Source organism: Acartia tonsa, chromosome 2 (assembly GCF_053477335.1).
Source record: "Acartia tonsa isolate MP-2025a chromosome 2, ASM5347733v1, whole genome shotgun sequence".
NCBI classification, from domain to species: domain Eukaryota; kingdom Metazoa; phylum Arthropoda; class Copepoda; order Calanoida; family Acartiidae; genus Acartia; species Acartia tonsa.
The window spans coordinates 36,824,372-36,844,124 of record NC_137261.1 but is presented as its reverse complement, the minus strand read 5'-3'; the positions used below and the strand labels follow the sequence as shown (position 1 = coordinate 36,844,124).

General features: G+C 29.8%; 1 protein-coding gene across 1 annotated transcript; it reads right to left on the bottom strand.

Annotated features, from left to right (window-relative positions):
- Positions 1-7,269: 7,269 nt before the first annotated feature.
- On the bottom strand, positions 7,270-19,410 carry LOC145312791 (NAD(P)H oxidoreductase RTN4IP1, mitochondrial-like). The gene is made up of 18 exons (XM_080152029.1): positions 19,294-19,410; positions 18,414-18,480; positions 17,498-17,552; positions 17,058-17,127; positions 16,695-16,736; positions 16,295-16,351; positions 16,105-16,207; positions 15,598-15,712; positions 15,319-15,383; positions 14,688-14,750; positions 14,497-14,576; positions 13,781-13,821; positions 13,079-13,150; positions 12,478-12,591; positions 12,081-12,165; positions 10,484-10,561; positions 9,115-9,203; positions 7,270-7,788 (listed from the first exon to the last, which is right to left on the bottom strand). The coding sequence occupies exons 1-18, from the start codon at positions 19,387-19,389 to the stop codon at positions 7,752-7,754; spliced, it is 1,329 nt and encodes a 442-aa protein (XP_080008155.1). The 5' UTR covers positions 19,390-19,410; the 3' UTR covers positions 7,270-7,751.
- Positions 19,411-19,753: the final 343 nt, after the last annotated feature.

Below are 19,753 nucleotides of genomic sequence, written 5' to 3'. Positions count from 1 at the left end.
TGAAAAGTACAGTCTAGACACTAACAAGGTATTGCATCAGTATGATTTAAATTCAAAAGTAATTATTTTTTCTTTGTATTTTACAAGCGTATTAGTGTCTTTTAGGGCACTTTGGAGATCGATTTGGTAAGTGGGTGGGGGGGGGGGGGGGGGGAGGGAATGAGGTACCCTCCTAAAAAATCGTTAATACCTTCCAGGCAGAAGCTTCAATGCAAAGAAAAGCTTTAACGTTCAGCAGTTCTTGCGGTACAGACAACCACTTTATTTTATAAGAATTACAGGTAATGATTACTTTTTTATATTAAAAAATACAATTCTCCCTAATTTTCATAATTACTTTATTTCACTCTTCATGTTTAATAAATAGATATTAATACTATAGCACTAACGTGACGTTGAACTCAATTGAACTGACCAAAAGTCAAAGTAAATACATACATGTGCATATAAAACTACAGAAAAAAAATTCATTCTAAATAGTTTTTGTTCATAATCTTTGTCCCTAATCTCTAGAGGACTTACACAAGTTACTACTTTATAGAATGGGATAAATTTCCTAAACATTAAATTGCCTACAATTTTCAAAAGTTTGCCAAAGACGCAATTATGATTTGTTGTTTTGTAATGTAACTATATGGGTTAATTTACTTTCAATACAATGTCAAGACAACCAAGGACATGACAAAATATTTACAAAAAGAAGTTATCATGTTAAAAGTACAATTGATTAACAATTAACAATTGCAAATGTTCTTAGAAATGTAACAGACAGTATACATCAAAGTGCCATGTGGAGCATATTAAATTGAAAATAAGGGAGGTTGTTAGTTTTTTGTTTGGTTTTTTACTTTAGGTCAGGTTTAGATAGGTTATATTGGGTACTGGGTAAACCAGAAGTGAATAGTAAGCCTAGGTATAGCCCCTGCATGGTTATAAGACCCACAGTGGCAAGTCACAGGAAAAACTATCCCCCCTATTTTGAATTTATTTAAAGGGGGTGGGGGGATTTCATTGTTCGATACATACTTTGTGGGGAAGCATCTTATTAATGATGTTTAGATTTGTTAAAATAACTAAATGTGACGTAAGCAAAACAATAAAAATAGAAGATTTAACAAAATTAAGGTTTTAATCCTATTTAGTAATAATAATCTATTAATTTGTAGAATTGGATCCTTGACCAAAGAAAGGAAAATTAAACACCAATACACAGTCATTTATCAAAATAATTTGGCCAAACTTCACCATGTAAAACATACTTACCAGGATCTCACTTCGTCACCAATACCCATCCAAGCACAGTTTTGTATTAATGTATCTATTTACTTAAACTAATATAGAGTAGGAGGAATACCCTTAGCATAAAAAAAGGTCATGAAAACAAAGAATTCGTTTCGAGGATGTATGCTAATGCTAATGTCGTATGGGTGAGTTGCACCTGGACTGAACAGTCAACTTATCAACTCAAGGCCAGACTCTTGGTCCTTCACCTCATACCCGTGGTACAGTACATTACAGACAACCAACTCTCTGTGATGCACGACCTTTGTCTGAGAAGTCCTAACTGTGCATGGTAACGAGTTGCGCCTGTTTTGGGCCAAGGCATTCCCCCCACTCTAACTATTTACGTCGCGCATCTGACATAGTAGCAGTGGGAACCATTTTTAACGTCTTTAGTTATGACGCGGTGTCGGACCGAGATTCGAACCTAACACCTTCCCGACGACGAGCGGATGCGCTACGTGTTGAGCTACGGTCGCGGGTTAGATGTAACGCCGCGCGTAATCATTCACTTCATTAGCAAGTTTTGAATGCACAACAAAATTAGACCTTTATCCCTTCCTCTAGAGGTTATCCAGTTTAGCCTAGAAAACTTAGTCAATCTGATGAAGCATTACTGACCAACAACCATCAGAACAGCACCAAAATAAACACCATAATTCCAAAAAGAAATAGAATATGTGTCATGTGTTTTGTGATGATTTAATTGTCTAACCAAATAATTTAACTAATTTGAGAAGCAGCTGGCCAGAAATTTAACGTTTAAAATCTTTACAAAAAGTAGGCTTTTATAAATAACAAATTTGAATACATGTATTTCTTTTTTGTGACGAATGTTAAAATACCAAAGTATACAATTATGCTATTTATCAAATTAATTTCAGTTCTGTTTTTATCATTGAAGAAGCGAATTAAGTTTTTATCAATATTGACTTGATGGTATTAAGTCCAATATGTTGATGAAGGACAGGTTATATTGGTAGCCCAGCAGAAAATAGGCATAAATAAAAAAAACGTCGCCCCTTCCCCCCTCGTTTTAATTTATTTTAGAAATACCGGGTTCTGTGCTCGAATGGAAGCACAAATGTGGGTTATGGACACATTTCAATTCAATACAAAAATCAAAGGTTGCGAGATTTATTTAGATTGAAAAAAAAATGTCTACAAAATTATGTATATACTTTATAAAAAGGTTTTTGCGTATAAAACATTACTTATAAAATATTAATTGCCAATTTGGAAGAAGAAGTGGTATTTTAAAAATGATCCAATTCGGGGCTTTGTTTCATTCACGTGAAGAAGGGGGGGGTGAGCACTTTTTTCCACTTCTCCCCCTCCTTTCTTCATCCCCACAAGGTTTCACACCACCCTGGCAAAACTCTCTGCACGCCACTGTTTATGTTTCTTTAAATTGTTCTTTAGAATACTAATTTTGTTTCAACGATATATAAATTGTTAGTACCTACAAATTAATTTTGATTGATCATTTTAGTAGTAAGCTTTTTTGTCGAATTACTGTCTTTCTATATATCTAAACGTTTTATTGTATGTAAGATAGACATCTGCTTTTTTTTAATGATTACCCTGAATCAAACCATACGAAATATTTTGTTAATATTCTCATAATTAATTAACTTGTACTATATAAATAAAAAACATTGTAGGTCCGAAAAAAAATATCTAAATAATTGTTTGATTTCTATTCTTTGCTTCTATGGATATGTGCACCCTTGTTCTGTTCTGTCTATCCCACATGCAATTTTGAATAGAATAATCTGTTTAAATTTTAATTTATTTATATATAAGGTTTCGTGATTATTTACAACCTTAATCATGTATTTTACTAAGGACTTTTTATTTATCTTATCTCTGATTTATTCCAATAATACAAGCGACGAAATATAATTTCCCGAAATCTAGCCCAAAAACAAAAAATCCCCCCCATTTTTTTTTATTTATTTTTTCCTTGGTCCTTTATGTTTTGTAGAAGATTTCCTTGGTCTTTTATGTTTTGTAGAAGATTTCCTTGGTCCTTTAACGAATTTCGCCTTATTTTTTTATCACCTTTTGAATCAAAGCCCCTAGAGGCTATGGGCAAAGCCGCTAGTATTATAAAAACGATATATTTTTTTTCCTAAGAAATTCGACTATTTCCAGCTGACTCATTATGCTAATGAAAAGAAAAATTACTGCCGTTTCATACTAAAGTCTATAAACTATGTAACCTATAATATGGCCAGATTGTTCCTTTCATGTTTCCTATTGGCTGATTAAGAGAGTAGTTATATAGACTTCTATATTTATTCTTATTATTATTAAGATTAGCAGTTCTTCTTGTTATCAGGTTGAAATTGTTTACGAGACAATCTTAATGTCAAATTTAGAATTTCCTTTATTGATAAAAACTTTAAAGTGCACAATAAAAAATAATGTCATACAATACAGATGACCAATGATAGGGCAGTATACATTTTAATTGCCCAATGGTAAAATATGTATATACTGGCCTATCATTGGTTATTTGTATTGTATGACGTAATTTTTAATTGGGCACTATCTGCTTCATTCTGAAAAACTAGCGGCTTCGCCCCTAGCCTCTAGGGGCTTTGACCCAAGAGGTGATCAAAAATTTTTTTAGCGAAATTCGTAAAAGAACCAAGGAAATCTTCTAAAAAAAAAAAAAAAAAAAAATGGGGGGATTATTTTTTTTTTTTTTTTTTGGGGGGGGGTTGGGGGTGTCCCACCCCCCAAGAAAATAGCCTAAAACCACCACAGGACCAGCAGGTATATTCCCTGAAGAGTAGAATCCAATCGGTTCAGTGGTTACCGAGATCTTAAGGGACGGACAGACAGACAGACGGACGGACAGACATCATTCTACTTTGTATTATAGATAACTACAGACATACATTTAAAATATTAGAGGCGCCACACTCTCTACAACCAGAGTATTTATTCTTCTTATCTTTATTAGCAGACAAATAACTTTCCTTCAAGATAAATTTTTTGCTCTCTCTCTCTTTCTCTCTCTATTCTTTTTCTCTTATTTTCTCTTTCTCTCTATATTATTGGGACAATAATTCTAAAAATTAGTATGCTGCATCTTAGAAATACTTCAGTCAAAAGAATAAGAGAAAAATAATTAACAAAGATGGGTTAATTTAGTTATGACACTTTTTAGACTTTTCTCACCAAACCAACAATTTTAATTGGTAACTTTAGATAGAAAAACATATATCAGCTATAGTTTTAAAGGAAAAAAATATTCTTTAGATAATCTACAGCCGTTTTCAAGATCTTTCCAGACAATCATGCATAAAATAATTGTCTCTCTAATATAAATGTCTCTGATAATCCGTCTCTTTCAAAGTGTTTGTCACCTTTCCACTTTTTTCTACTCTTTTTTCTTTCTCATTCTCTCTTTCTTTAATCCATCTCTATTTCCTTTTATACTACGCTAAACGTCTCTGCATTTTCTAGTTTTCTCTCTCTTTCTTTCTTCAATTCTTTCTCTTTTTTATTGATAGAGCTTTTACTCTGTCTCTCTTTTGGGTTTTATTCTCTCTACTCTACAATCTAAGTAAAGAGAAATAGAGAACCATACATATATATTTATTGTACGTGTGTCTGTTAGTACATGTCTGTACATTTGTGTGTGTGTGTGTGTGTGTGTGCGTGCGTGTGACAAGTTCTCTTCCTTTCTCTGAGAGACAAACCTTCTCTTTAATATAAAATTCCAGAGACAGAGAAAGAGAGAGAGAAAGAAAATGGATATAAACCACTCAATAACAGATAGTCATCAAGTGAACAATGTTTTACATGGCTTCTAGTAATTATACAGCATGACCCTCAAAAAAGTATTTTTAAGCATCTGCAGCCCTTATTTCTCAATGAATTATTAAAAAATGCATATGTCCTTGTTCTCCATAGTATTCCACGTAAGTAGATATAAAAATATTTTTTTTACCTTCCATTAACACCGGAGATTTTTAGAGCTAAAGTTTTGAAAAAGTGACTGAGAAAAAGAATTTTTTTTTGTTTCTCTTATTTTTTGGATGGTTATAGTATGTTTTTCTGGCAATTGAATAATGAGACACAAAGAAAAACAAGTTAACTAAATATTTCTTTTTTATTCCACCAAAAAATATAAATTTTTAATGGCAAAAAATACTACTGAATGAATTGATTATTTGCAAATTTTAGGTTATTTATTAACCCTTATTTATACAAAAGGATTAATTATGACAGTTGCTCCGCCTACTTTTCTGACATCTCAATTATTTAATAAGGGGTAAATTAAGCTTTTTAGACTAAAAAATCATTATGTTTTATTTTTATTTTCTTTATAACTTTTTTGTTATTAAAGTTAGGATTGTGAAACAAAAACAATTTTCCTGCTATATCATAGAGATTTATTTGGTTTTTTAATCTTAAACAATTTTGCCTAATAAGTAAGTTTTTCAAAATATCATTAAACTAAAAAGACTCAAAAAATATGTGTAAAAAAATGCTTTTTACTCAAAAACTAAATTTTTTATTTCATTTTTGTATAAAGTTTCTGCTAGTAACAAAAATAAAAGGATTTCTAGCTTAATTTTGCTAAAAAAGTCGTATCATGTTAAAAGTTACTTTTTCCTCAGTCACTTTTTCAAAACTTTAGCACTAAAAATCTCCGATGTTAATGGAGGTAAAAAAAATTTTTTATTTCTACTTACGTGGAATACTATAGAGAACAAGGACATATGCATTTTTTAATAATTCATTGAGAAATAAGGGCTGCAGATGCTTAAAAATACTTTTTTGAGGGTCATGCTGTATAGTTAGATATTTTATCTGAAAGTGATTTGATTTTTTTTTAATTGACATTTACATAAAGCCAAACAGATGTTAGTAACCCACAGTAAGTTTAGATACCAGGAAAAGTTGTTGTACATTGTCAAATGCACTGCGAAGGTCACAATAATTTCTCTGTTTATTTTCATTTATACATGGGATTATTGGATTGACGTAGAAAACCAAGAACGTAGATTCACAAACATTCATAAGTAATCCATAAAAGCTAAGTTTATATAAAAATTACAATAATAGAAATAAAAACCAAAAATTAACAGGTTGTTCTACAAATTTTGGCTGTCAAAACATTCTAAAATATTGTTTAAATCTAAAACTAATTACTGAAAATAACCTTTTTAAATTAATGTTTAGCTAATGTTTAAAATAATTGTCTAGATATTTGACCATAATTCTAATTAGAGGTGTCCCTCATAACGCATATGGACAACATTTATGAAATTAATGCACTTTTAGTAATTGTTAAAGAATAGTTAGGGCCCTATACTGTTAGAGCGCCTCGGGGATAAAAATGTGTTTTTTATACAAAAAATTGTGTTTGAATAAAAGCACTTGTTTAATCTTAAATTGTTTTACAATTTTTTCCAACTATCTATCCATGTCTCTGTAAGCTCCGTAATATCGTGATAAACCCCGAATATTGTCAACAAAGTCAACAGTGTTTTTTTTCTATCAGAAATATTAAATTCTTAATTCTTGGCGGCGTAGCATCTCTATGAATTAGACCGTTGTAGATATATTTTACTACTTTAAAATATGAAATGTCTATTTGACTCAATATTACGAGCGTTACGACCATAATCTCACGGTTTTAAATTTATTAAAAATTAAATTTAGTTAAACAAATATTAATGACAATAGATTAAATAAAATTTTCTTAGTCACATTTCCATTCTTTGGTTTCTAAATTTAAAATAAAAAAGTCTTTAAGTATGGTACAATCTGAAGCATTTATTAATTTTTTTTTCAAACTTATTTTTACTATGTTATTACAATATTTATTAACATTTTCCTAAATTAACCTTATTTTTGCCCTTTTATTCTCTTTGGAGAGTAAATTATTATAGAACCAAGTATAAATATTTTATTTACTTATTATATTAAACTGTTGTTCTTCCATATCAAAATTTATTAAACTTTTCGTCCTATTAAGAAAAAAAATAAAGTTTTAATCATTAAATATTCTTATAGTGTACTATAATACACACTAGTTGAAGTAAGATTAGGCGATAAAGTTTTATCTTAGTTATATCACAGAAATTATGTAATAAGTCTTATTGTTTTATATAATTAAACTATTTAGATAATTATCTGTAGAATAAAGTTGAACACAGTAATAGTGTCTGACTGATTATGACGTAACAAAAAAAATTAGCCAATGAGAGGCCATTATAATTTTACCATTGGTCAATAACGGCCTCTCATTGGCTAATTTTTTTTTGTTACGTCATAATCAGTCAGACACTATTACTGTGTTCAATAAAGTTTACTTAAAACAAATACCTAAACAAGAAAATAGTATGTTCTTTCTGAATCTTTGTTTGTTTCAAAATAACTCTTCCTTCCAAAATATATTCTAACTCTGCCTTCCAAAGTATATTCAAATTTGACCAGAGTTTTCATTGTAAAGGCAGCATGTTTTGATCTTGATCCATTCTAGAATAAAAAAAATGAGTTATCTTAAAAACATAGAAAAGAAAGAGTAAAAGTCTAGATAAACAATCCCATAATTGGACCTATAGGAACATTGTGTAGGACTAATCCGACCACATTATTGGTTTGATAGTGCTATTGTACGAAAAATTCTAATTTCCAGAAATTGTAAGATTAAATTAGATGTGACCATATTCTTTTGACGATTTTAAAGTTTAGATAATACTTTTTTTTAAACTTTACAGTATAATGTGTTTTAAAAAAAAAATAGTTAAAAAGATGCATTTACAAAAAAGTTGTCTACACATTTTTAATATTTAAAGTTTTTAAGTAAGCTGGTGTGATAATATATGATAAAACTATCTGAAATTTAGAATCATTTGTCAAATATTACATTACATTACCTACAAGTTTAATATTACCTAGTATTACGCATTATTGTTAAATTATATATTAAGAGCAGTTTGATATTAACAAAGCATTAGACGATAAAAAATATCAACATAATTATTAGTCTGTAGTACTAACAAAGGTCCTAGAAAATGGAAGTGTTTTGTAGGGATAATATGGTAAACAGTAAGGTATAAAAAATGATAATTCTTAGCCTCTTATATGTAACATTTATAAATCAAAAATCAGTAAAATGTACTGCTTGTAAAAGCAGTAATAAATATAAAAAAGAGAATTTACATAAGAACGGTTTTCTCATAAAATACACTTTCAGACGATAGAACGAACACATTGACCTTTGGTCTTACAAAGAAGCTGTTCATCTGTAAGAATTCAAAATTTATGCGTAAAAAAAGTGATTAATCATATGTAAATGTTGAAGGTCAGACGGCCAGGCAGACAGAAAGACCTGTGTAAATGAATTATTTGTGATGCAGTGGTCATATAATAAATCTTAATAAACAAAATTATAATCTGTCTTTCTCTGGTCTACACGAGATTATATGGGAACTTCTTACATATTGTATATGGACCAAAAACGAACTTTTTTAATAAAAAAAATAGCTCTGAGGTTAAGTATAAGGTATAAGAGCTCCGCAGAAATATTGTCACGTTGGTATTTTGCCAGCAGTATTAAATCCCCCCGCAGAGAGTAGAAATATACTTTAAAAAAATTTAAGAATTATAGCTCGATGGAGGGGGGCTTTGGTCGTCCAAAAATATGTAATCAGACCGATTTTGTATAAAAGTAAGAAAGCTATGTAATATTATTTAGGGTTTTGGTAGTGCTTACTATAAACTACTTTAGAGGTGTAAAGCTTAATAACAATCGAATATTGTCAACAAACAGACATGCATCCTGATACTTTTAATTCTTACCTTATGACCAATTTTCCTTTATGTCCACCTCCTGCCAAGCACTGGAAGGCAAATTCCACCTGCTCCATGCTAAATATTCTTTCTCCAACCTTAAGATTATTTAAACATTTTATCATTAAAAATGGTTGATTTCCTAAAAGTAACTTGTTGAACACTAACCCCCCCCCCCCCTCTTATTATTAAGAGGAATAGGGTTAGTTTTTTGTTTTACTTTTACTTTATTACTTTAGGTTAGGTTATGTTAGGTTATCGTAGGTATATGCTCCGTAGGGAGAGCCTCCCCCCCTCTTGCAATCAAAAAATACCCCCCCCCCTCCTCCTTATTTTTGGGTATAGGGAGGGGGACAGTGTTTCAGTGCTCGACAGATACTTTGTAGGAAAGCACCTTTTTAAATCTTATATTATAAAAACAAAATTGGTTATTGAGTAGAAAATAGTTCAAAATAAATTTCAAAACAAATAGAAAACATTTTAAAACTTCTGAACTTCAAAATGTATTTTTGATAATGTTTTATTTCTTTGTGGCTGAAAGAATTCAGGTGTAAAGAAAAGGCCCTTGCAAAAATATTTTAAAGTAAGCAATGAGAAATTTTTTTTAAAAAATAGTGATTTCCCTTAGAGCACCGGGTCGAGCACCAACTTTTCTGAAATAAATTGAAAATAAGGGGTGGGGGCAATTTGTTTATCGTGTTATTTTTAGTTTAGGTTAGGTTATATAAGGTACAAGGAAGCACTAGCCCAGAATGGTAAGGGCACCAGAGGTAGGACCCAGCCAGGAGTTTGGCATAAAACTACGGTAACTCCAAGTTTGCTAAAAATTTAGCTACTTTTTTTTCAGTTGCTATATCCATTGAATTTTTGAAGAAAGGATCATATATTATTTACCATTGATATTTTACCTTGCTCTTCAACATCATTTAAACTTTCAAAAAAACTTATTGATAATTGATAAACATTTCAAGTTTCTTTTTTTATAAAGTGAACTTTTTAACTTTCCACATTAGTAGAAAAATTATTTAAGTTTAAAACAATAAAAGGTGTGTATCATGAAAAGAAATTGGCGTAGCAGTAGCTTTTGAAAGATTATTTTAGGGTATGTGAGGTAAATGTTAATAATTGCCTCGCTGGGTTAGGAATTGGTCCCGAAGTGTTAGAGCCCCCCCCCCCCTCCCTCACAGAGGAAATAGGAAAAAAATAGGAAAAAAGCTACAGTGAGAATATGCCGAATTCCGCTACTTCATTTTCTTTCCATGATCCACAGGTTTTCATCAATTTATTTTAAACTTTGAATTTTCTTGGACTACAAATGACTTTATGATGTGAAGAAAAGTTTATTTACAGAGAAGATTCGCATCATAATACTACTTACAGGGTGAATAAGTCCCTCATCTACTAACTGTCTCAAATATTGTAAGATTTCACCATCATACTGGGTTTCAAACCATCTCTAAAAAATTTAAAAAATACATTAAAAAAATGAAAACAAAATAGTTTTCCAAAAAAAAATATTTCTCATTTTCAAATTTTGATAAGTTTGCTGCACATTATAAAGGAAGGATAATTAAAGTAAAGGAAGTAACAAGCACAAAACTCTTAAAGGGGAACTTTCCATGATAGGAGTTTAACGTGTTTAGCCGCTTATCTTAGTGTTATATCATATCATTTGATCAAATTGAGTTTGATTTTAGTTAAATACAATAAAATCCAAATTTAATCATAATGAGTTGACTTCAAGCTTAAGAATTACATTTATTTTAATTAAGAAAATATTTTTGTTGAAACTTCTCTTTGCCATCTTTAAGAGAAAATTAAATTTTTCTCTCTCTAGTTTTGCATAATTTATCATACATTATAAACATAATGTCAGTTAGAGTTACATTAACAAAATATGTATTTCCACCTTTGTATGCTCATACTTTATTTTACAATTTTGTGGCTTTACCAATAGCCTCGAAGGGATTTGAATTTCATTTATCAACCCTACTTTAAAGGCACATTCTAATAAGCCTAGCATTTTTGGTCAAATGATCTTTCTACTTTTAGCTAACACAAAGAATATTGTATGATTTTTTTATTTCTAAAAATTTATAGGTGTATCTTCCGATATACTTAATTTGTTAAAAGTAACTTTTTAGATTTGGCTGAGAAATTATTTTAAATGAATGATTTTAAAGTAAAAACTGTCTGGTTCTCTGAGTTGTTTTTATATTAGGTTACACAAATTAATTAACAGCTAAAGTGTCATTTAAAAAATCTAAAAGTAATTATTTTATGGTACTAGCGGCTGCGCTCAAACACATAAAGGCTTTATTTTCCAAAGGGTAAGAAAAGGATCAACAAATAGCCTAAAACAATACCTAATCTTTAAAGGCTTAAATCTAGGCCTCAAGAATAACGTAAATTTTGGTTGCTAATAAAGTCCTCAAATATTGGTTAATATATTCCTCCATGGTCAGTGGAAAGGATAGGGTAAAGTCATAAGGTGGGGATGGGGGATATCATAATATTAGCCAGCTGGAAGAAATATTTTATCAGAATATGCGAGAATCTCTCACAAAATCCACGTATTCTATATCCATTTAAGTCTCAGACAAACAAAAACATACTTTTTTTATACATAGGATAGTTATTTTATTAAAAATTTTCATTTTGATTAGTTGAAATTAATTACTTCTTTACCTTATAAAGTAAAGAAGATTATATAAATTGTGTAATATTTAATAGATTATTTCTCGTATGATTAAGGAAATTGAAGGAGATATACTTCTTACGATAATAAAACAAAACAAGGAAAATATTATTTAAAGCAATACAGACAAATAGATTTTAAAATAGCTAGAAGTATATCATAGGGATGCAGATGTTCCTAATTAATATCTCTTATTTATCTGACAATTAAAAATTAGTTTGCAAGCACAAGGTAGCATACATACCAACGTATACTACAGAGTAGCCTTGCTACTTACCCTCTCATCTCCGATCAAATTATCTTTGAGTATATCCATAACAGAGTTGAGGAATCTTGCAACCATGTTTGTAAATAATCCATACCTTAGAAATAGACAGATAGATAAAATTCAGAGAGATGGAGAGAGAATTAAATGGATGGAAAAATGTTGAAGTCAACATTTATTGGACAAATAAACACATTGACAAAAATCACATAGGCAATAAATCAAATACACGAAACAAGAATATATGTAAACAGGGAGACAAACACTTAAAATAGAAAATAGACAGGCAAACAGAAAAAAACACAATTCATAAAGGTAAAAATACTATAACACAATGGTTAGAGATACTAGATTAGATAAGTAATAATTTGTCCAATGACTTTACAAATAAACAGGTATTAGAACTTACTCTGGCAAGGAGGCTGGAGATGCCAGGGAAGTGACAACACGTCCATCTGGCTTGGCCAGCTGAACACACAGATCCTCTGCGAGTAGACATGCTGTATTCACTACAACGTCATATCTAAACAATATTCAATCAAATTATCAACAGCTTGTTATAATAATGGAAGAAAGTTAACTTTTACAATCAAACAAGAACAATTAGGGTCAAACAATAAGTTATATTTTACTAAAGCTGCTGTCAGCTGACATACATTGACACAATACTACATCGACTCAGAGTAATGTTATCTGGGAAGAATTAATAGTTAATTGTTGCCCCCTTATTCTTGATTATTACTTTGATGGTCAAATAATTCTTGTTTGTTTTTCTTGAAAATTGTTGATAGGATGATTAGTTTTACATTAATTACCTCTCCCTGTATCATACTGATTAATATTTTGCAAATTAAATTCATTTCATAAGTATTTTTAATTAAATGAATTTTGTATTTGAGATGATATTTAGAAATAGAACTAAAATTTATATTTAAATTTCTTTTTAACACATTCATTTTAAAATAACTAAAAATATATAAATACCAAAAAAATAAAAATATTTTCTATACCTCTGACCACAAAGAATAAGCTTTTTAATTTGTTTTACATCATCCTCTAACAAGGTTGATGCACCTAATGATCTAAAATTAAAAGCTGAATAAAAAAATTATTGTACTATTACCAATTTAGTATTTTCTCAAATTTTCAATTTTATATACAAAGAAAAGCTTGTCTTCTCTCAAACAATTTATGGACTAGTACATATTTTGTAAAACCATCTAAAACAGATTTTTCCTTTTTATATCTTTTTTTCATTTTAAAGTCAAATAGTTTACATCATTATATAAATTTAACTAAATTAATTGCTTAATTTAAAAAATCTTAATAAAACAATAAAATAAACAATAACGTGATGTTTTGTAGCTTAAGTAAATAAGGAAAATGTAAATTAATCCTACTTTATTCAGCAAATTAACATTGAAAAAGTTTACAAAACTCACATAAACTAATGATATTTATCAAACATAAATGCAAAGGAAAATAACTAAAAATTTAATTTACTTCAATGCGGATCTACTTTTGTTTAATCTTAATTAAAAACATACAAAAATTTAGAAATAAAAATAATTCAGATTAAATCATGATTTATACATAAATGTAAGTTATTTAGGATAAAAAGGACAAATTTAAAAAGAAAATTTAATTCTTTAAAATATTTTATTTAAAAAATAACTTATGATGAAAACTGTAATATTCAGAATTTTCCATACCTTAGATAATCATGAGTGTACAGTGGAGCTACACAAGTAACCTGCAAATAAATAGAGTTTACTACTTATTCTTTATTATCTTAAGATTCAACATTTCAAAGAGAATAGGACAATCACAACATAATAAATTGAGTGTCTTTGAATTGTATCTTCTTATTATAAGATTTATTATGCAAAATTTGAAAAAATCCTTTAAATATGCCAAATTTACTTTATTGGCTAATTATTATGGAGAGATTGACATATGAAACATAAAAAAAATATATTAACTCTAAATGTAGAAAAGCTTCACACTTAATAATTTAAACACCATATTATGATTTGAATTAAAATATGAACATGATTAATGAAGACCTAGTAAAAACTAGAATTTCTAAGGACTTTGTAATAAAACATTTTAAATAAAGACATATCTTAATCAAAATCTTAACAAAGAAAACTAGATTTGAGGTTTTACATCAGGTAAGACATTTCTAGGTTAATAATTACATTTCTTAACTACATTATTAGTGTGGTAAAATAATGAAAACATTATAATGAATAGCAAACTAATACATAGGATAAAAATATTCCTTATTTTGCATTAAATTAGAAATTAATAGTCTTAATCTTTTTAATTTTATAGAGCATATCTATTTTTTATGTATCTTAAGATTCTGCAAATAAGGCAAATAACTGAATCTATATAATATAAATTACAATGCTTAAAGACTTACTTGGCAGCCCCAAACCCTGCAAAGTTGAACGCAGAGTCTCTCTACTGCTCTAACTCCTCCCCACAAGAAAACTTGTTTACCTAAAATACCATGTTATTATCACAGTTTTTTAAAGGCTAATAAAAAACATTTATCAATACTTCAATAATTTAATTGTCAAAAATTTATCATCAAAAAAACACATTAGCTACCTTGGGATGACTGAAAGGGTCCAAGTCCTCCTGATTTTACTAGTAAGCTCCAGCTAACCAGACCTAAAAAAGAAAAATTCTTACATATTTGTTAATGTTAAAACCAGTTTCAGCGTTATCCTCTCAGAAATTTTTTTTTCAATTTTGAAAATTTGAGTACCTCCCCCCCGACAACGACGAACAACTATTTTAGGTTAGGTTAGGTTAGGTTTTAGGCTAGGGAGCCGAGCGCTGCGGCTAGGCAGGTAAGGGGGCCGAGCGCTGCGGCTAGGCAGGCTAGGGAGCCGAGCGCTGATGCCAGAGTTCTTAGTTCGCTGTCAGGGGGGGGGGGGGGAATGGGGGTACTCAAATTTTCAAAATTGAAAAAAAAATTTCTAAGAGGATAATACCCCAGTTTCATATTTATCCACATATTTTTTGTTACTATATTTCTTTACAAGCTTTTGTTCTAGAGGCGATTTCATTTGGGAGAGTTATGGTACCCTCCCTCAATATAGATATTAATCTTCCAAGGACACATGTGAAGCTACAATGTGAAGGAGAACCATTTCAGTTCAACAGTTAGCAATAGACAGAGAGACAGAAACCTGTTAATTTTCTAAAAGCAAAGAAATAACACGATGCATATTACCAGTATATGGCAGAGTTGCACCAGATTCAAAGTTTAGTCTTTTTGGCATTTCATCCACATACTCACTGAAATTCAATGAAATGTTAACTTTTCAAAAGGTTATAATATCTTTAAAACTGTATGCAAGACTGCTCTTATCAAAGTTTAAGTAATCAAATTAGATCACTATTGTATTACTTTTGTCTTTTACTTGAACCAATTAATTCTTCATTTTAGATAGAAGCTTTACATAAGTCCTGAGATGGTTTTGGGATATTGTTATCCAATCCAAATGGATACCTGGATATATTGATGTACTGACACAATGAACCCTGACACCATGGTGGAACTATAAACCACACTTTGTCTCCAGGTTTCAAATGTTCTACTGATTCACCCACTTCTTTTACAATGCCTAATTATGACAGAACTTAAATGACTTCAATTATATTTTCTAAATAATTGGTTTTAAGATATATGCTGTTACCTCATAACTCTTAGTAAATCTAGAATTTATTTATATTTAGAAAAAAAATTGTATTGAATCAAATTTGAATAACAAGTAGTGAGGTCATTGTTTTGTTTATTGTTTTATGAGAACAATGAGCATATTATAATAAAAACATCTGAAGGTACCTTTCTTATTAAAAAAAAGTCTTAAAACTGGTTAAATTGGTTAAAAGTATTTTTTAAAAATACTATTTTAAGAGGGGAACTTTTGTATTCTAATCCATGAAAGAAATATTAGAATACTACTAAATTAGGTAACATCTTCTTGCAGCATTAAATTTACTGTTATTTTCTTACCTGTTCCATCTCTCCCCAATATAACTGGAAAATTAGATGTTAACACATTTGGGTTGTATTTGTTCCACAATTCTCTTAAGCCTCTTCCATAACCTTGGGCTATCTAAATTGTCAATATTAGTTGAAATTGCTAAAAAGTATATTTTGAATATCATTTGAAATTATTTGAAGGGATTCTCACAATGTTTACCTTTATATCTACAAAATCCATAGAGGCAGCTTTAACTTCAATCAGAACATCTTTATCCTATGTAGGAATTTTAGATTCTATTTCTAGATAAAACTACACTTTTCTAGATTTTAACAAGTAGTATTTCTAGTAGAAAATACCAATTTAAACTTGTAAAGCAATACTCAATTGACCGCATATGCTTCAAACCCTATACCTTCCCTCTCTTCTTACTCGGTTTTAAATAAATTAGATGTGATTAGCGTTTTTTTATTCTTAGGTAGAGTAAGGTTCAGGAGCTGGAAATATCTTTTAGATATGTGGTATACAGGCTGATTGAAGGTGGAAATTTACTTTGCTCCTTTAAATTGTAACCTGGCCTAATATAGAATAAGATTATCTTAAAATAATTCTCTCTTACCTCTACTAATCTTGGGATTTCAACTCTATCTAGCTTAATACCCTGATAATAAGCAAATAATGACACATTTTTTATTTTGGACATTTTTTGTGTTCAGAAATTGGTGAAGGATACTATAGGAATCGATATGGCAGCGTTAAACAATAAAAAGGAAATATTCTTAAAGCGATTTGATTATTATTCAATTATCAATTAGAAATAAAGTTTAGGGGGGGTTGTTATTCAGAATCATAAGTAAGAGATAATAGAATGCCATATAAGATTTATTCTTGACATAATTTCTTTAAAAATTTAAACAAGGACATCTTTAGTGCAAGGCAGATCTTAAGATTAAAGCTCGTCTTCAAAAAAAAGTTTTATTACCTTGAGTCCAATATAAGAGTTCACTGCGGCAGCTTTCATCCATTCTATATTTTCTACAAACCTTCTGGCCCTGGGAAGTCAATATATTTATATTAGTTTTATAGGAAATAGAAAAGAAATATAACTTGTACTAATATATATATAGGAAGAGAAAATTGGACCTTAAAGTATATTAACCCCCAAATTAACAAACCTATTCTGTCAATCTTGAGCTTAAAACTTTAGGAAATATAAATAAATTGTGATTGAGTTGTATTAAGTAACAGTATCCAAAATTTTACTTCAGTTATTCTAACCTAAACATTCGTGGTGGATAATTTTGTTTATAATAATTGGGTGCTACATTAACTTACGTTCATTGTGCCATCACTTATCTCTGACTAAGAGGAAGGTTCCAAAATTATGGGAAACTTTTTTTCTTTTGCTGAAATTTTTTTCACCTTTCTGAGCAGGCCCCTATTCTGTGTCCGAAGAAAGCTCCTGTCAAAACACCACCTGGTAGAATGAAAATGAACTAAATACTTATTTATTTCTTTAGTAATCTGCTTTGGATTATTGTTATTTTGTTTTTTATTTCAACAAATCTTATTGATCATATTCCTATATTCAACTGAGATGGTACTTGCTTACATGTGGTAGACTGGAGCACCGAAACCCCCCCCCCCCCCGCTTAGTTTTGACAAAAATCAAAAATAAGGGGGGGGTAGTTTTTTAATGTCTGGAAAACGGCAAGGAGGAAAAGTGCTCAGCAAGGCAAAGACTTAACCCCCCCCCTTAATTTTGAAGAAAATCAAAAATAAGGGGGGGGTAGTTTTTTCACTGTACAACACGCCAGAAAGTTGAGTGAGGTAAATCAAGAAAATCCAGTATACCAGAGGGGAAACCTTATTACAGGGATATTCATGTTTTGGGGCATAATTTCCTTATTTATTGACTTTGGCCAGTAAAAGGTTTTAATTTTGCGCAAAATTAAAACCTTTTACTGGCCAAAGTCAATAAATAAGGAAATTATGCCCCAAAACATGAATATCCCTGTAATAAGGTTTCCCCTCTGGTATACTGGATTTACTTGATTTACCTCACTCAACTTTCTGGCGTGTTTTACAGTGAAAAAACTACCCCCCCCTTATTTTTGATTTTCTTCAAAATTAAGGGGGGGGTTAAAAACTACCCCCCCCCCTTATTTTTGATTTTTGTCAAAACTAAGCGGGGGGTTAAAAAACTACCCCCCCCCCCTTATTTTTTATTTTTGTCAAAACTAAGCGGGGGGGGGGGGTTTTCGGTGCTCCGGTCTTCACATGTAAGCAAGCACCACTGAGATTATAATAAGGAATAAAATATATGAAAGATTTTTACCTAAAAACCAAAAGTAATGAGATCTGTCTTGTACAAATGCAGCTCCTAGTTTTAAAGCATCATTTTCCTAAAAAATATAAAGGTAAAAATATCAAACTATAATAATGTTCAATATAAAATAAATAAAAGATTTTTGGTTTGTTAGATTAAATTTTTTATTTATAGATTTATAATATACTAAGAATTATAAAGTTTTAAAGTTTTTCAAAGGGGCAAATGTTTATCCATATCTGAACTTAAGACGAAATATAAAGTTTTAAAGATTTAAAGTTTACAATATACACTTATTAATATCAGGTACTTAGTGTAAATAATAAAATTAATAATACTAAATTTCGTGTTTTATGAAAGGAATATTATACATAGATGTTATTAGAATCCTTCAACCAGTGGCGTGTGGTAGGGAGGTGTCAACAGTAACACCCCCCTTAGATTCTAAATTGGGAAGGATTGCCTTCCTCTTTTTCACCTCCTGGTTTCACAGGTAAATTTTTATGCAAGCTACTGTTTTCAAATATGAAGAGACACACTAGAAAATGTGTTTTATCCTTTTTTTATTATTTACATGACTATACAAGGGCTTGAACCTGCGACCTTTCAGACTTTAAATTTATACTTCATTTTTGTATATTTTACCTGTCGCCTTAAACATGATATTAAGAACAACCAAACAAAATTACTTGATGACAGTTTAAACTTTTATTTTCAACAAACATACATTAGGATAATTAAATGGATATGGATTTGATATTAATCAAAATAGTCTAATATGAAACAATGAACAACAGCGAAGCTCTTTATTGTACTGTTTCATCATAAAAATCGATAAAATGTTTTAACTAAAAAGAACAATACTTTCATTATAAATTCATGTTTTTACCTGACCAAATCCTTGTATGTGTTTAGAATCAATTATTTGAGAAAGATGGTTTTGTACTAATTCTTGAGACACTAAATTTATACCATTTTTAGCCATTTTTAACTATACATTATCTCTGTAATATTTTTTTTAATTTTAATTTTATACTAGTTTTATGTTTCAGTAAACTTTCTAAAGATTTTTATAAAATAACAATCACTTTGTGGGGCAACATATCGTAGTAAAGACGACCTTTTTATCTGTCCTAAAATGTTATTTCTTATTTATTTCGCTTGTTGGCTCTACCTTATTCCTGGGTTTTAATAAATTAACATATATGTATGTATGTATATCATAATAAAGTTGTTTCACTCTGTTTAATTCACAAATAACAACTTTCTCAAGTAACAAGAAGCTAACTGAATCTGACAAATAAGATATCTTTCACTTATGACCTTCATTCGTTTAATGACCCGACATA